This window comes from Suncus etruscus, chromosome 13 (assembly GCF_024139225.1).
Source record: "Suncus etruscus isolate mSunEtr1 chromosome 13, mSunEtr1.pri.cur, whole genome shotgun sequence".
NCBI classification, from domain to species: Eukaryota; Metazoa; Chordata; class Mammalia; order Eulipotyphla; family Soricidae; genus Suncus; species Suncus etruscus.
In genome coordinates this window covers 93,273,533-93,291,733 of record NC_064860.1, presented here as the reverse complement: position 1 = coordinate 93,291,733, position 18,201 = coordinate 93,273,533, and the positions used below count along the sequence as shown (strand labels likewise).

General features: G+C 39.2%; 1 protein-coding gene across 1 annotated transcript in view; it reads left to right on the top strand.

Annotated features, from left to right (window-relative positions):
• The window catches only part of CMSS1 (cms1 ribosomal small subunit homolog), a 45,816-nt gene extending 29,182 nt beyond the window's left edge, over window positions 1-16,634 (top strand). The window contains exons 6-9 of the mRNA XM_049785405.1: window positions 9,419-9,479; window positions 10,002-10,089; window positions 14,818-14,906; window positions 16,337-16,634. Coding sequence (XP_049641362.1) covers window positions 9,419-9,479; window positions 10,002-10,089; window positions 14,818-14,906; window positions 16,337-16,420 — 322 coding nt within the window. The 3' untranslated portion in view covers window positions 16,421-16,634. The remainder of the gene's footprint in view (window positions 1-9,418; window positions 9,480-10,001; window positions 10,090-14,817; window positions 14,907-16,336) is intronic.
• Window positions 16,635-18,201: the final 1,567 nt, after the last annotated feature.

Below are 18,201 nucleotides of genomic sequence, written 5' to 3'. Positions count from 1 at the left end.
AGCGGCAATTGTGTATAATGGGTGCAGCAGACATCGCTTAGGCCGGGTGGTGACTTGGCCTGGCCTCTTCTCCCAAGATTGCCAGCTTTCATCTGTATGGCCAGTGTATCCACAATTTTTCATATCTTAGTATACATCTTTTTTTTTTATTTGGTTTTTGGGCCATACCTAGCAGTGCTCAGAGGTTACTCCTGGCTCTGTGCTCAGAGGTTACTCCTGGCTCTATGCTCAGAAACTGCTCCTGGCAGGCTCGGGGGACCATATGAGATGCTGAGGATAGAACTTGGGTTTGTCCCGGCTCAGCTGCATGCAAGGCAAACGCCCTATTGCTGTGCTATCACTCTGGCCCCAGTGGTATACATCTTTTTCACAAACAGAATGAGACTATGGAGCTGGCCAAATGCAGCCATGGCAACTGTGTTTGTATCTCACCTCACACCTTTCTGAGTACATTTTCTTCGAATAAAAGTTTTGGTTTCACTTTAAAAAAAAAAAGTAAAAATAGGAGGGAAACTAAGTTAAAGAAATAATGGCCTGGAGAGATAACAGAGGATGCAAGGTGCTTGCCTTGCATGCAGCCAACCCCATTATGAACCCCTGAACTACATATCCATATGGTGCTCTGATCAGGGAATCAGGAATAACCCCTGAGCACTATTGGGTGTGACCAAAAATTAACCCCTAAAAGAAAAGAAGTCAAAGGAAATAGTAACCTAAAACAATAAAACACTTAGAAATAAGCTTGCCAAAGCCCATATTAAGGAAACATTACATAAGAGATGCAAAAGCTCTTAAGCAAGCAAAAAATGATACAATGATCTTGAATAGGAAGACTCAGTATTGTAAAATTATCTGGGTTTGTTTTTTATTTGTTTTGCGTCGCCCCCAGAAGCGCTTAGGGGTTACTCCTGGCTCTGTGCTCAGAAATCTCTCCTGGCAGGCTCTGGGGACCATATGGGATGCTGGGATTTGAACCACCTTTCATCCTGGATCAGCTGCATGCAAGGCAAATACCCTACCACTGTACTGTCTCTCTGGCCCCTTTATTTGTTTAATTCAGGATTGTTTTTGTTTTTTGTTTGTTTGTTTTGGGTCATACCTGACAACGCTCAGGGGTTACTCCTGGCTCTGTACTCAGAATTCTTCCTGGCAGGCTCTGGGACCATTTGAGATGCCAGAATTTGAACCACTGTCCTTCTGCATGCAAGGCAAATGCCCTACCTCCATGCTATCTCTCCAGCCCCTTAATCTAGGATTGTTTGTAAATTTTTGAGATTCCCAATGAAAACTCCATTAGAATTTTATTCAAGTTAGATAGAGACTAATGTGAAAAAATATAGAAGTGAACATTTTAAAATGAATATTAATGAATAGAAACTCTATAGCATCAAATTACAAAAATCTTATACATATATGCACACATATATTTTAGCTTGATTGTACAGTTTTTATAATTAGTGCATATATTATATAGCATATTACATACATGTGTTACATATTACATAACATGTTAATACTGCTTTGGAACTGGCATATGTGTGCCATATCAGAGCAATGGGACAAAGATGAAAGTTTTTAAATAAATATATTTGCATATGAAACTAGCTTGTGATGAAGGTGACAAATCATTAAGATGGATTACTTAATAAATAATATTGGAACAACTGGAAATAGCTAACTCTAGAAAGATAAATTTGAATTATTTCTTACCTCTTATGCCAGGATAAATGCCAAAGATACCAAATATTTGACTGTGAAAATTATTTGTCCATTTCTCCCACCACCACCCCCCAGCTTCCAAGGAAAATTTCCTACTATCGAATTAGATTTTACTATTGTTATCTTTTTATTTTGTGTTGGTGTTGGTCAACCCCAGTGCTCTGGGCTTACTCCTGGCTCTGCACTTTTTAATCATTCTGAAGAGCTTAGGGAACCATATGGGATGCTGACATCCAACCTGGGCTGGCCGTGTGCTACACTATGGCTCTGACCCTGAAAAAGATGTTTAAAGGCAACTCATTAGTGCTTGCATAATTACTTTCACATACATTATCACTTGCTATAGATGTTATAGATTAAACAAAAAGGCTTCACAGGTTTAGCAGTAACATATTCTCATCTTTCAGAGAATATGAACCCTAACAGTTCAGTGGTATCTAGCCCACTCACTCCCAAGGCCAGGCTTTTGGCTATGTTTTGATAGGAGATGAAGCAGAAGAAATTCAAGTCCTAAAGAAATTTTATCAAATAGACTAAGTGAGGAGCAGGAGAGATAGCACAGTGGTAGTGCATTTGCCTTGCACGTGGCAGACCCAGGACAGACCTGGTTTTCATTCCCAGCATTGCATGTGGTCCCCCGAGCCAAGAGTGATTTCTAAGCTCAGAGCCAGGAATAACCCCTGAGCACCACCAGGTGTGGCCCAAAAACAAAAACAAACAAACAAAAAACTAGGTGAAAATGTAAACATTTGGTAGTTATTTATCATCTACTTTTCTAAATGAGCAAATCTAAGCATGAATCTAGACATTTAAATCTTCAACTCTGTTAATCATCCTTCAAACATTTCTTTCCCCACTAAGTCCACACATTAATATTTATCGAATAGTTTGTAAACAAGTTTTGTTTTTCTAAGAGTTTTCTCTAACCATAATTGATCTTTAAGAGTCCAGCTGCTGGGCCAGAGAGAGAGATTATATAGCAGATAGGGCGCTTGCCTTGCATGCACCAACCCTAAGTTCCATGGGCCCAGTATCCCATATGCTCCCCAAGCCCACCAGGAGTGATCCCTGAGTGCAAAACCAGGAGTAACCCCTGAGCATCGCCAGCTGTGGCCCCAAAACAAACAAATATAAAGACTTCAACTGCTTCTAAGCAGACACTTTTGCTAGTTTTAAAGTAATAGGAATTCACAAAGATTTTTCAGTTTTCATGAGGTATTCATTTCAGGTTTAGAAGCTAGTGGCAAAAAGTTTGAGGTGGCCTCTTAAAAACAAGTTGTCAAATTGAGTTGAGGCTTTACTGTACATAAATGCTTTCTTGGAAGGTATAAAAGGACCATGTTGTCCTATTTCATTTTCCAGTTCTCAGAGTTTTTCTGTGTGCTCAATAATATTGTGATTTATTTCAAGACTAGGTGATTTGCGGATGATTTCTGAATAGGCACAAGTTTATTCAAATGCTAATGTTGAATAGCTTTATAAGAAAAATATTTTATATTATAAAATATAAATTTTATAATAGGAAATATATTATAAAAGTATTTTATGGGGCCGGTGAGGTGGCGCTAGAGGTGTCTGCCTTGCAAGCGCTAGCCAAGGAAAGACTGAGGTTCAATCCCCCTGCGTCCCATATGGTCCCCCCAAGCCAAGGGCAATTTCTGAGCACTTAGCCAGGAGTGACCCCTGAGTATCAAATCGGTGTCGTCCCAAAAAAAAAAGGAAAATCTCTTAAGAACCCTTCAGACTTGGGGCCGGAGCAATAGCTCAGTGGTAGCGCATGTGCCTTGCACACGACTGACCCAGGACTGACCTCCGTTTGATCCCCAGTGTCCCATATGGTCCCCCAAGCCAGGAGCAATTTCTGAGCACATAGCCAGGAGTAGCCCCTGAGCATCACCAGGTGTGGGCCCCCCTCCAATAAATAAAAGAACCCTTCAGACCTTGCAAGTGGCAAGTCCCATCCAGATCCCCCGTACACTGTATGGTATCCTAAGTCGACTAGGATTCATCCCTGAGTGCAGAGCCAGGAGTAAGTCATGAGCAATGCCAGGTGTGCTCAAAAACCCTGAATCATATAAAGCTATCCCTTAAATTGCCTTTCTAGATAATCTTGCCATTGAAAAAGATCATTTATGAGTAAGAGTTGGAGTTTAACAAGTCTTGTACAGTATGGTATGTAAATAAGTAAACTAGTATTGTTAACAATATTCAATGTTATTTCTGTCTGGAAACATCAACAAAAAGATTATTAGTTCTTTTATACTCATGTAGACCAGAAGAGTTATAGCTACTCAGATTTTTTTGTACTCTCAAGAAATAGAGATTTACACAGACCAAATCTAATCTTCTAGAATAAATTTTACTGGAGAGAAGATCTTCTAGAACAGGGGTCTCAAACTCAATTTACCTGGGGGCTGCAGGAGGCAATGTCAGGGTGAGGCAGGGCCGCATAAGGGATTTCACAAAAAAAAAAAAAGCCCTCAAACGTCATTATTAACAGTTTTAATTATTTGTTCTGAACATGAATAGAACATTGAGTGAAGATCATGAACAGCTCTTCTGAACATGGCATCTTTTGCCTATTCCTTGCTGCCAGAGGCTTGACAGCGCTTCTTCTCACAAATCTGAACCACATTTGGCTTTAGAGAGGAAGCAGTTGAGACCCTCAGTATGGCTTGAAGATGATCATCATCATTAAGTCTAGACCTGGACTTTGACTTATTGAAGTTCAATGTGGAGAATAACTTTTCACACAAATATGTGCTCCCAAAAAGGCACATGGTGCGCTTGAACATTCGGGAAAGCTCAGGGAAGCTGGGGGCAATTCTCTCAAAAATTGCCCATGCATGTCTGCTTTTCCACTAATCTCCCTGAACTTGGCTTTGAGATCAGAGTTGCATTGCAGGTCAGTGATCTCCATTTGAAGCACAGGAGGGGCATCTTGCACATCAAAGGAAAAGGGGTCCACAAAAATTTGGAAAGTGGCTCTGAGCTTTTTGAAGTCTGCCAATCTGTGATCAAATTCTTTCTCTAGCTTAAAAATAGCATCAGCATATTTCTCACCACTGAATGGTATGCCTGCATCCACAAGTTTCTTGCATGCTGGGAAATGGCAAAGGTTTGACTGAGAGAGCTGGGATTTCCATAACACAAGTTTTGTGGAGAATGCTCTCACGTTGTCATAGGCAGCACTGATAAGCTGCCCCGGGCCTTGTAACATCTTGTTTAGTACATTCAGCTTATGTGTGATGTCAACAAGAAAAGCGAAGTCCATGAGCCATTTGTGATCACTCAACTCAGAAACAGCATTCCCATCCTCCTCCATGAAGGCTTTCACTTCTCTCAACTCAAAAAATCTTTTCAGGACATTTCCCCTGCTGAGCCAACGTACCTCAGTGAAATAGAGCACATCTCCATATTCTGACTCCATTTCCTCTAAAAAAGCACAAAACCTCCTGTGCTTTAAGCCCCTGGATCTGATTTGGTTGATGCATTTTACAACAACAGACATCACATTGTCATACAGCAGGCATTTACTGCAAAGGGCCTGCTGATGGATAATGCAGTAAGAGCAATGGCCTTCTCTACACCCTTCTCTTCAAGTTTTTTTTGAACAAGTGCCACCAGTCCATTTTTCCTCCCTGTCATCGATGACGCTCCATCAGTTATTATTCCAACAAACCTCTTCCATGGCAAACCTGCATTCTCAATGGCATCACACAGATGCCAAAATATCTCATTAGCGGTGGTCTGGCCATGCATTGGAATTATTGTGAGCAGCTCCTCTGTCAATTCAAAACTGCAATCAACACCATGGACATAAATTGTGATCTAGACAGTGTCTGTTATATCTGTGCCCTCGTCAAGAGCAACTGAGTATGCATCAAAACATTTGGCTTTCTCACACAGTTGATGATAAATGTCACTGGACATGTCAGAAATGCGCTCTGCCACAGTGTTGGCAGAAAGGCTGATTTTGCTAAACTGACCTTTCTTTTCCAGACAGATAATACTTGCAGCCTGTAACATGCATTTTTTAACAAACTCTCCTTCTGTGAATGGTTTCTCTGCCTTAGCAATCATCTCCCTAACCATGTAACTAGCTTCGACTGATGCAACATTCTCTTTGGTTGCTTTCTTGAAGAAATCTTGTTGCCTCACTAGACATGCTTTCAGACTGGCAACCTGCTTGGCTCTCTCATTTCCTTGATATTTTGCACATTCCTCAGCATGTTTAGTTGAATAATGGTGTTTCAAGTTGTATTCCTTGTGCACTGCAACTTTCTCTGAGCAAATAAGACATGTGGGGATGCCCCTGTTCTCAACAAAGAAATACTGTGTCTCCCACTTTTCCTGAAATTGTCTGTGCTAGTCATCAATCTTTCTCTTCACTGCAGGCTTTGGTGAAATCATGATGAAGGTATGACAAAATTTAATTCTGAAATAAACTTCTCTCCCTTAGGCCTCTGATAACGCAAGGGACAGCGGGCAGGAGCAGTGGAAATGATGTCTGCGCTAGGCGCAAAGTATTCATGATTATTCGCTTACCGAATATTCACAATAAAAAATTGCATTAGTTTGTTCTTACGGCCCCCATATGCACCAATAACGCCATATGGCATTGCTCCTTTTTTGCATAGGCACATTAAAATGGGAAAATACTATACATACAAATAAGATCCTATCTAATAGAGATTGCAACACACAAATCTTGTAGTGCAAAGGGACCTTCCACCCTGAACATTGACATAACGACCTGGCACAGAGCTCAGAAGAAAGGGCATTTTCCATTCACCCCTGAACCAGGGAAGCCATCCATGAAATATCCAGGTTTGTCTATAACATCACCTGGAAGCAATCCTCTACCACGGAAGACCCTACCACTGCTCAGACATCGACCTGCTCAAAGGAGACTTCCCTTAACACTGAGAAGACTTAACAACAACAACGACCTGCTTACAGGACAGGGCTTCCTGCATTGCCCTTTAATGGTGAGGTGAAATGAGAGGAGGCTCCACATCCTGACTTCAATGTAGGATATGCAGATTCCAGGATTTTTAATACAGAAACATGATACCAACAACAGACTATGAAAGTGTGTTGGCACTACAGACAATGTCTTGGATTGGACAATCTAGCGTGCCTGGAGCCTAGAGTTGGTCTTATTCCAGTAAACTTCAGAGGTAGGGTCTCTTTGTATTTAGGCCAAGGTTATTCCTTTCCATGCCCCTCTTATTTTGGTGGGCCTATGCAAACAACAAGTGCAACTCTAACACCATTTTACTGTGCTCCTTTGACTCTAATCCTTAAAAAAAACACACACACACTTAAAATTTGAGGTTAACTTAAGCTAATATGCATGTACATGGAAATGTAAAAAATACTATGCCTCTAATGTTTAAGGAGTTATGTAAGTTTTATGGCTTTATATTGCCTTGTGTGCTGTTAAGAAATATTATAGGGCCCGGAGAGATAGCACAGTGGTGTTTGTCTTGCAAGCAGCCAATCCAGGACCAAAGGTGGTTGGTTCGAATCTCGGTGTCCCATATGGTCCCCTGTGCCTGTCAGGAGCTATTTCTGAGCAGACAGCCAGGAGTAACCCCTGAACACCGCCGGGTGTGACCCAAAAACCAAAAAAAAAAAAAAAAAAAAAAGAAATATTATAATGTGTTACAATCTGGGGACTTAAGGGACAAAGTAATTGTACATGGATTCTGTTTTATTTATCTTAATGTTCTTTGGCTGAAAGTTCAAAGCTAAGATATCAGCAAGGGGACTTCTTCTAAGAATTATGTTATGGGTGATTGTCCTTTCACAGTAACTTTACCTTGTCCTCTTTCTTTGCATCTTTGTTCTCATAATTAAAAATAAAAAAATTTTAAAAAAAGTATTTGTAAGGAATTTAACTTAAATATAAGTGTGGACTATCCTTAAAAAAAATCGCATTAGTAAGAAAAAAATCGCAAAAAATCACATTAAACATTTGCATACCCCGAACAGAACTGCTCGGAGTATGCAAATGTTTAATGCGATATTTTGCTATTTTTTTCTTACTAATGTGATTTTTATTGCGATTATTCGGTAAGAGAATAATCGTGAATACTGTGATATTTGAAGGCCGGCCGCAGGCCACAAAATGTTGTATGGAGGGCCACAAACGGCCCGCGGGCCGCAAGTTTGAGACCCCTGTTCTAGAAAGATGAGGAAAAGAGATTGTGCTAAACACCAGGGAGGCGGCATAGGACAAATTTTAAAGGTTGGTGCCTAGAAGGGAACATGGTCAGAGGTTTTTAGTTTAAAAACAATTTTTTAAATTACCCTGATTTACTAAGTTATTTATGATTGAGTTTCAGGTATACCAGATTCCAACACCATACCCATCACCATTACCAATTTCCTTCCACCAATGTCCCCAGCACCTCTTATAGTCCCTTGCACACCAGGAGTGATCCTTGAACATAGAATCAGAAATAGACCCTGAGCATTTCTGATTGTGGCATCCACAGACACTCAAAAAACAAAAATAAATAAATAAAGTAAGTAAGTAATTAAAATTATAAATAACCAAAGTACCAATCAGAAGACAAAATTTATAAAGAATACAAGACTTACATACAATGGAATTTACTTTTTTTTTTGTTATTGTTGTTGTTTTTGGGCCACACCCAGTAACGCTCAGGGGTTACTCTTGGCTATGTGCTCAGAAATCACTCCTGGCTTGGGGAACCATATGGGACATCTGGGGATATAACCATGGCCCATCCTAGGTTAGTGCATGCAAGGCAAATGCCTTGTGCCCCAGATATACCATTTTTTAAAAAGGTGAAGTCTATCATTTGTAACATCCTGGATAAGCCTCAAGGGTATTATGCTTAAAGAAGTTAAAGAAGATGTAAAAAGACAAATCATACCAGCATTTTTGGATCCAAATGATATAAAACTAGAAGTCAACCAAAAGAAAAAAAGAAAAAGAAAACACATATTTGTAAAGCAAAAAAAAAAAGAGAAAGAAAACACAAATTTGTAGAGCAAAAGCCAATATGCTACTGAACTACTATAGGGTCAGTGAGGAAATCAATGATGAATTTAAAAATAATCTCAACTTGACTATAAAAGAAGATATAGCTTATCAGAACCTATAGGTTGTAGCAAAAGTATATATAATACTCAATGGGAGTTAATAGCAATATAGGTTTTACCTCAATAAGAAGAAACACAAGTTTAAAAAAATAAACGAAGCTTACACCTAAAGAAATTAGAAAAAAAAGTTAAGATGGAAGGAAATTTAAAATTTAAGAGAAATTGATAAAATAAAGATAAAGTTTCAAATGAGCAATGAAATTAATGGATAATTCTTTGAAATGTTAAAACATATAGATAGACCATTTTTTTAGATAAACCTCTAGCCAGATTTACAAAAATAAGAGAGAGAAAACACAAAGAGAAAAGTAAAAGAGAAGTTACGCACATACCAGATAATAAACAGACATAAAAAGGATCATAAGAAGTTATTATAAAGAACCAGAAAGATAGTAAGCCACTAGTCTTGCATTCAAAAGACTCGGTTTTTATTCCCAGCATTGTGTATGTGTATATATGTGCATATATGTAAATATTTCATTCTTTTACATAAATCAATATGTATGTTAAAATGACTAGAATGAATTTGTTGATATATTAACCTATTCCTTTTCTTTAGATCAATGACAGCATTCAGAGGAGAGAGCAAAATAATAAAATTATTTGCAAAACACATAAAGGTAAGGGGCTTATTCCCAATGGGGAAAATAGGTGATCCTTACAGGCCACTTGGGACCTTTTTTCATTCGACCCCTTCTCTTTAGTTCCTTAGCAAGAAATTATTGTATGGGTGTCTGTGCCTGTTTTCCAGTACTTAACAACCATTCTAGTCATCTTTACATTCCAGCCTCAGTTTATCCATTTAGTGCCACAGAGTTCATAATTCCTTTATGCTCTAAGATACTGTACAAAAGCTAAATTGGTTTTTTGGGTTTGGGGGGTTTGTTTTGTTTTGTTGCTTGTTTTTACCTACACCCAGTAGTTCTGAGATGATTACTCAAGAACCTCTCCTGGCATGCTCAGGAGACCATATGGGATGCCAGGGATTGAACCAGGGTCGGTTGTGTGCAAGGCAAGCATCCTACCCACTGTACTGTTCTCTGGCCCCAGAAGCTAAGTTTGACCTTGTAGTCTTTAAAGATTCACTGATATATGACTGTACTTTTCATGACTTTTCTTTTTGCCCTTTTGTTTTGGAACAGGTTCAGGAGCAAGTCAAATTGCTAGAGAAGCATGTCATGCACCTGGGTGTAGGAACTCCAGGAAGAATTAAAGAACTCGTTAAACAAGGTAAGAAAAAAAGGCAATGTCATGCCTCCCCAGAACTTGAAGTTTGCCTTAAACCTCTGTGAGTTTGGGAACCCATGTTTATGAGACAGTGAAACCAAACCTCTGTGTTAATGCAAGAGAGAGAGAAGAAAGAAGAGGGAGGGAGGGAGGGAGGGAGGGAGGGAGGGAGGGAGGGAGGGAAGGAGGGAGGGAGGGAGGGAGGGAGGGAAGGAGGGAGGGAGGGAGGAAGAAGGAAGGAAGGAAGGAAGGAAGGAAGGAAGGAAGGAAGGAAGGAAGGAAGGAAGGAAGGAAGGAAGGAAGGAAGGAAGGAAGGAAGGAAGGAAGGAGGAAGGAAGGAAGGAAGGAAGGAAGGAAGGAAGGAAGGAAGGAAGGAAGGAAGGAAGGAAGGAAGGAAGGAAGGAAGGAAGGAAGGAAGGAAGGAAGGAACATTTAGTCCTAAAAACCAGACTGTATGTATGTATGCAGTAGGGACTGATAAGGGCTATTGCAAACTGCAGTATGTAATCTCATTTAAATATACTCCAATTCCGATTGCTTTAATCAGGTTAGTGGATCCAAACTCTATGTCCTTTCACCAGTTTTCAGTTTCTGGTGCTTGTATTTCTTGAAGTGTAGAATTTGTTGTTCTTGCTTAAGATTCTTGGTTTCTCAAGACTTGCATTTCAATGTAGGCAAAAATGCAGTTTCTGTTGATGAGATAGATATTATAGGATATTTCTCCTATAGTGCTTTATCCAGGAATTATCCCAGATAACTACCTTTTTTTTAATCAGTTAAATTTATGAAAATTAATATGATTACCTGTTTTGCCTACCAGAGTGATTGAAGATTTCAACATTCATTTCCAGATTCCATCTTTTTTTTTTTTCTTTTTTTTTTTTGGTTTTTGGGTCACACCCGGCAGCAATCAGGGGTTTACTCCTGACTCTACAATCCGAAATCGTTCCTGACAGGCTTGGGAGACCATATGGGATGCCAGGATTCAAACCACCATCCTTCTGCATGCAAGGCAAACGCCCTACCTCCATGATATCTCTCCGGCCCCTCCAGATTCTTTCTTAAATATGATAAAGGAATGTTGTTTTATAAATACCCAGAGCTATTTCTGGGTTTTATAATTTTAGCTCTTCTATAACTTCTTTTTTTTGTTTTTTTTTTTTTTGTTTTTTTTTTTTTTTTTTTTTTTTTTTTTTTGGGTCACACCCTGTGACGCTCAGGGGTTACTCCTGGCTATGCGCTCAGAAGTTGCTCCTGGCTTCTTGGGAGACCATATGGGACACCGGGGGATCGAACCGAGGTCCGTCCTAGGCTAGCGCAGGCAAGGCAGGCACCTTACCTCCAGCGCCACCGCCCGGCCCCAGCTCTTCTATAACTTCTAAACTGTTCACTATTCTGTGTTTTTATAAACTTTATGAAGATAATTTACTCTTCTGATAGTCAGATATTCCTTATGGGGTAAAGACTCTAGAATCAAGGTCCATTCTGAGAGAACTTCAAAGGCAACTTCTTTGTCTTAACCTGACACCTTTAGCTATATCCGTATTGTAGCAAAAGACAGCATTTCATCTTTCTTTATAGTAGAGTATATGTCATTTTTCTGCTCATCTACTGTTGGACATTTGGGTTGCTTGCATATCTTGGCTAGTGTGAATGTGCTGCAATGAATATAGGTATGCATAGATATTTTCCTGTTCATAGTTTTGTGTTTTTGTGTTTGATACCAACAAGTAGAATCTCTGAGTCATATGGCAGATCTATTTTTAATTTTTGAGAAGTCTCTATTCTGTCCTCTGTAGTGAATGAATGGAGGATTCTCCCAGCAATAGTGGATGAGATTTCCATTTTTACCACATCCTTGCCAACACTGGTTGTTTTCAGCCTTGTGCTATGTGCCATTCTCACATAGTGTGAGATGATGTAATTTTTGTCTTAACTTTCATTAGCCTGATAATAAGTGATAATGAACTCTTTTCCTTTGTGGACTATCCTGAATTTCTTTTGCTATATAAGATTTTTTAGATATTAGTCCCAGTTGTTATTTTTTGTTTGTTTTTTGTTGTTTTGTTTTTTTTGCTAATGGATTCAAATCATCGAAGGCACTTCAGGTTCAGATCCCACAGTGTGGCACCTATATTTTCCCCTATGTATTTTATGAATTTGGGTGTAATCTTATTGATTCATTTTGGGACAGCAGGACACTGTCCATTTTGAGTACCTTCAACTCCCAATCTCTTTCTTGAGTTCTGTTCAGTGATAGAAGAGAAGGTTGCTTAGGTGACTTTCAGTAGATCGTGCATATTGGAAATCAAACTCAGGCTTCTATATAAAGCATTCACTCTACCCAATGTGTTCTTGCCCCATAGTTCGTCGTTTATAGTGACATATGTCACTATATATATATATATACATATATATACACATATATATAAAAGATCCTACATATAAGTAATAGGTGACAATTGTTTGACATTTCACTTAGCATTATGCCCTCAAGAGAAATCCATATATGTCATATATGGTAGGGTTGCCCTTTTTTTAAATAGGTGGTTAATATACTTCTAAGTGTATGCTTGGGTTTGGGTGTGTGTTATATTTTCTTTACCTATTCATTCACAGAGAGACATGTAGGTTATTCAGTGTGTTGGGTACTATGAACAATGCTGAAGTCAATATAAGGTACACTTAACTTTTCATGATGGTAATTTTTATTTCTGTTCAGAGTAGTGGAATTATTGGATCATACGGCAGTGCTATTTTTTCTTTTCTATTTAATTTTAGAAATCTACAACTTTTTCCGTGGTGGTTATACCAGTTTCCATTCCCACCAACAAACAGTGCATGGGTGTTTCCTTTTCTCCATTCTCAACAACAGTTCTTTCTTGCCTTTTTTATAATAACCTTAAGAAATCTCTTTGTGGTTTTGATTTGCATGTCACTGAAGGGTTATTCACATTGATCACTATTTTAAATATCTATTTTAGAAAAAATATCTGACAAAGAGTATAGGGGTTCAGACTCTTGCCTTGCATCCTGCTAACAGTGGTTAAAACCCCTGGCACTGCATTTGTTTCCCCAAGCACAATCAGTAGTCACTCTTGAGCACATAGCCCCTGAGCAGAAAGAAAAAGAAGGAAAGAGAAGCTGGAGTCATAGCACCACAGGTAGGGCGTTTGCCTTGCATGCAGCCAGCCAGAGTTTGACCCCCCATCACCTCCAGGAGTTAACTCCAGAGCACCACTGGGTATGGGTAACCCAAAAAATAAAACAAAAAGGAAAGAAAACAAATAAAAAATGTTCAGTTCCTCAGCTCTTTTTTTTTAAACCAATTTGATTTTTTTGTTTATTTGCTGCTGACCTTTGTGAATTCTTTTCCTTATATTTTGGATACTAATGCTCAATCGTAATTGTGTTTAGCAGTTTTCTTATGGCAGGATACTTGTGTTGTCTCCAATAGTTTGCTACTATAGACAATATTACTGCGCTTGCTTTTACAAGTAACTATTTAAATTACTAATGTTTTTTTTTTATGGCTGAAAGTAAAATTATTTTATCAATACTCGTTTTAAAGCTCCTATTATATAAGGCCCAGTTTCTTCTAAAGGACTGTATCTATATGCTCTTTCACCAACTACCCTTCTTAAGGGAAGACTATGGACGCACTGGCTTTCTTACTTTAATCCATTTTAATTTTACATAAGAGACTTTGTAATTACAGGCAGCATGAAAATTTTTCTTTGGGTCCCAGAGGAAAATATTAAATCACAGAGTAAAGTGGAAGGGAAGTGCTTCAGGGTTAAACATTTGTTTCCATGGGTAATGTGTAACATCTTGGGTAAGTGGGCAGAGCACAGGGAACTGGGAACATTAACTTTAAGTGTTCAAGTCTGAAGTCCTGAAAGACAGACTGTCTTGGAGGTGCTGCCTCACATTCCATCATGGTCTGTAAATAGTCACGAGTCAATAACTGTCTCTCGATATGCAGGAAAGCAACAGGAATAAAATCCAGAAGTGGTTTACCAGTCTCCGAAAGATGAGCCTCTTCATCTCAACTTCCTTTTCTTCCTATAATTAGCCTTTAGCCCTGTCCTTGTCCTCGGCCCACTCACCTTGTCAAAGCCATGCGGATGCCTTTGTATTCGATTTTTCTGAAGAACCACTCCCCCCCACCCCAACTGAAGAGCATCTTTATAATTCCCTGCCAGGATAGAAATGTCTCCCTCTTGCCTTTGAGATGCAGGCTTCCAGAGGGATTCTTTCCTTGAACATGAGCACATGGTGAGCTGAGCAGAGCAACTTCTCTGCTTTCCTCAGCACTGGTGGTAAGATGATTAGAATAGAGGCTGGTGTGGTGGCGCAAGTGGTTGGGTGTTTGCCTTGCACGCGCTAACCTAAGACGGACCGAGGTTCGATCCCCCAGCGTCCCATATGGTCCCCCAAGCCAGGAGCAATTTCTGAGCACATAGCCAGGAGTAACCCCTGAGCGTCACCGGGTGTGGCCCAAAAAGCAAAAAAATAAAATAATAATAATAAAAGATGATTAGAACAGATCTCTGAGGGAAGCATTTGTTTTCCATCAGGCCAAGGCAGCACTTAATATGCACAGATTAGTTGCTGGAGGAGAAGAGAACAAATGAGACAGAAAAGAACCAAGAAAAGGAAAAAAAAATCATTTAAGAAGCTTATGTCATGAGGTCCTTCCTGCAGCAAGCCTCTCCCTATCTCTTTCAGGTGGCCTTAATTTGAACCCCTTAAAGTTTCTGGTTTTTGACTGGAACTGGAGAGATCAGAAGTTGAGGAGGATGATGGACATTCCCGAGGTATTGTGTAATCATCAATTGCCTTTCATCTTTTTTTTTTCAATTTGAACTTGAGTTCAAACACAGTAATAAAGTCTTTGACATGGGGAGCCAGCACATTCTAGCCTTTGAAATGATTTCTGTCTTTTAACTCTGAAGAAACTACAATTATAGAGGCCATCTTATCCCTTGTGCATAGCTGTATCCTTTCCATGTGTCTCAGGGATTGGTTTTTTTTTTTTTTTTTTTTTTTTTTTTTTTATTAAACAACCCATGGCCTCTGCACCGCTGGCAACCACATCTATACAGTCCTTTTGAGAACTAGGACAATCTGGAGAACTTGGCACATTCTCCTACTCATTTTTTAAGAGACACAATCTTTGCTTTTCATCTTTAGAAAGGCACTTGTAGGTTAGGGGAGGTCACACTCGTCCCTTTCTTTGCCTGCATCTCTGTCCCTCTGAAACACAAACCTACTTGATAGAACTATTTTGGGATTTGTGGGTCAGCACACTTTTGAATGAATCTGTGGGAAAAATATGATTGAATGCCTTTGTAAGCATGTCACTAAATTCATTCATTTTTTTTATGAAAGTGTACTTTGTCGCCATGATGTGAAAAATTTATTTGCCACCCACTTTGATATAATGGGACAATTTTTTTTTCCAGTGTAGACTATTGCTTAGAAATAGCTGTTAGAGAAAAAAAGATTTGTATTTTTGTAAACATGGCCAGGATTCACCCAGCAGGAATGAATCATGACAGAAACTATCAAAGAAACTTGAAGTTGTTCCTCTATATATACTGCATGAATATAGACACCTCAGGAAACAATGTCCCCAGACTGAGAAAGCTTCTTGATGATCCATACACACATGCTTATGCGCGTGCGCACACACACACACACACACACACACACACACACACACTTCTGAATTGTTTCTTTAAAACTTACTTAAGCAATTTGATGTCAAGCTCCTATATCTGTTTATCTCAGCTACAGTGTTAAATCTGAGCAATCCATCACTAGTATTATAATTATTATAATAATAAGAAAATATATCAAAGTAAAATTGTCACAACATTATTTCTACTACATTCATATCATTATCCACAATTCTATATTGAAATATTATGTTTAATTTAGGCAGATTGTGGCTACCTTACCACTTTTCTATATCATTTTAATGTTAGTATATTTTAGATGATTAAAAGGGGTATTTAATGAAGGTCATGTTTTATAGAGTACCTCTTTTTAAACAAATATCTCTGAATTAAATGTGATTCTGAGTATACCAGCCACATAAAAATATCAGGGAGTTCAAATGATTGAATATTCACCAAGAATATATTTACACTCACCAACTTACATTCACCATTTCTTCTTCATTTTAACCATTTTCTTCTTTATTTATTGTTGTGTTTTTGTTTTTTGCTTTTCTCTCATTTAGATAAGAAAAGAAGTTTTTGAACTTCTAGAAATGGGTGTCTTCAATCTGTGCAAGTCTGAATCTTTGAAGCTGGGTCTGTTCTAACTCTGGGCCCTACTGAAAATTCCAGTTTTCCTGGTAATGTTTGTGTCTCATTTAATGGCTCTGGCACATTTAAAACACTCAGTTTAAATCAGCTATTAGTTTACCATGTTAACTATGTCGCCGAGTGACCAATGGTAATGTTTGATGGGCATTCTTTAGAAAAAAATAAATCTGTCCTTTGTCAACTTGTACAATAAAGTATCATCAGCTTGTATATGCTTTTTTGCTGAGTTTTTTGTTTTCACTGTTCAATGGCCTTTGATATTACTGCAAAAGAAAATATGTTGGACAGGCTCCTTCCATCTGTGAACATCCGTTTTATCAGTTATGTGAAGGAAATGATATCTCACTGATTGCTGAGGATTCATTGTTATAATAGTACATGTGGAACATATTTGTAAGCTAAGAACATGGTCCAGTATATGGTATAGTAGTTAAAATAGTAACTGCTCTAACTATATGTGCCATTTATGTTTTAATGTCTAAAAAATAATGCTGGACTGAAAATATAGTACAGCAGAAAAGGTGCTTTACCTGCACTTTTCATATATTTCCTGAATACAAACAGTTGTAATTTCTGAGAGAAGGAAGAAGGAAGGAAGGAAGGAAGGAAGGAAGGAAGGAAGGAAGGAAGGAAGGAAGGAAGGAAGGAAGGAAGGAAGGAAGGAAGGAAGGAAGGGAGGGAGGGAGGGAGGGAGGGAGGGAGGGAGGAAGGGAGGAAGGAAGGAAGGAAGGAAGGAAGGAAGGAAGGAAGGAAGGAAGGAAGGAAGGAAGGAAGGAAGGAAGGAAGAGCAGGGAAGGAAGGAAGGAAGAGCAAGGAAGGAAGGAGGGAGGGAGTGAGGAAGGAAGGAAGAGCAGGGAAGGAGGGAGAAAGGAAGGAGGGAGGGAGTGAAGGAAGGAAGGAAGGAAGGAAGGAAGGAAGGAAGGAAGGAAGGAAGGAAGGAAGGAAGGAAGGAAGGAAGGAAGGGAGGGAGGGAGGGAGGGAGGGAGGGAGGGAGGGAGGGAGGGAGGGAGGCACGGAGGGAAGGAGGGAGCGAGGAACTGCTTCATGTCATAGAAGATACAACCAAGTTATGAAACTCCCAGGTATACCAGCCTTGTGGAAAATTCTGGAACCTTCTCAGGAGGAGGTGAGCCAAGTCTCCACTCCTCCCTGTCCTAAACTCAAGCAGTTACACCACACTTCATAGCCTCTAGGATAGAAACTGCCCAGATTCACCCCTTTACAACTAATCATAAGAGACACCAAGTCTGGTGAAAGGATGCGTGTCAAAACATGATATTACTCAAACTCATGAACAACTTTGTAACTGTATAGCTCATAGTGATTCAATTAAACTTTTCATTAATTTAACAAAGAAGGCCCAACTAGCAACAGACACCTCAGTAAATCCTCAGACAATGACTTTAATCATACTATTGTAATATATAACCATTTTCACAAATTTTCTTTTACTGAACTTTTTTTTTGTTTTTTGTTTGTTTTTTGGGCCACACCCTGTGACACTCAGGGGTTATTCCTGGCTATGTGCTCAGAAATCACTCCTGGCTTGGGGGACCATATGGGATGCCGGGGATCGAACCAAGATCTGTCCTGGATCAGCCATATCCAAGGCAAAGACCCTACCACTGCGCTACCGCTCCGACCCCAACTGAACTATTTTTTGATAATTCCAGTTGCCATTTTGTTGTAACAAGAAATATAAAATAAATTATTTTGTGCCTGCTAAGGGGCAAGTTCGGATGGAGTGGTAAACTGGGGACAATGTTTGATGGAATGG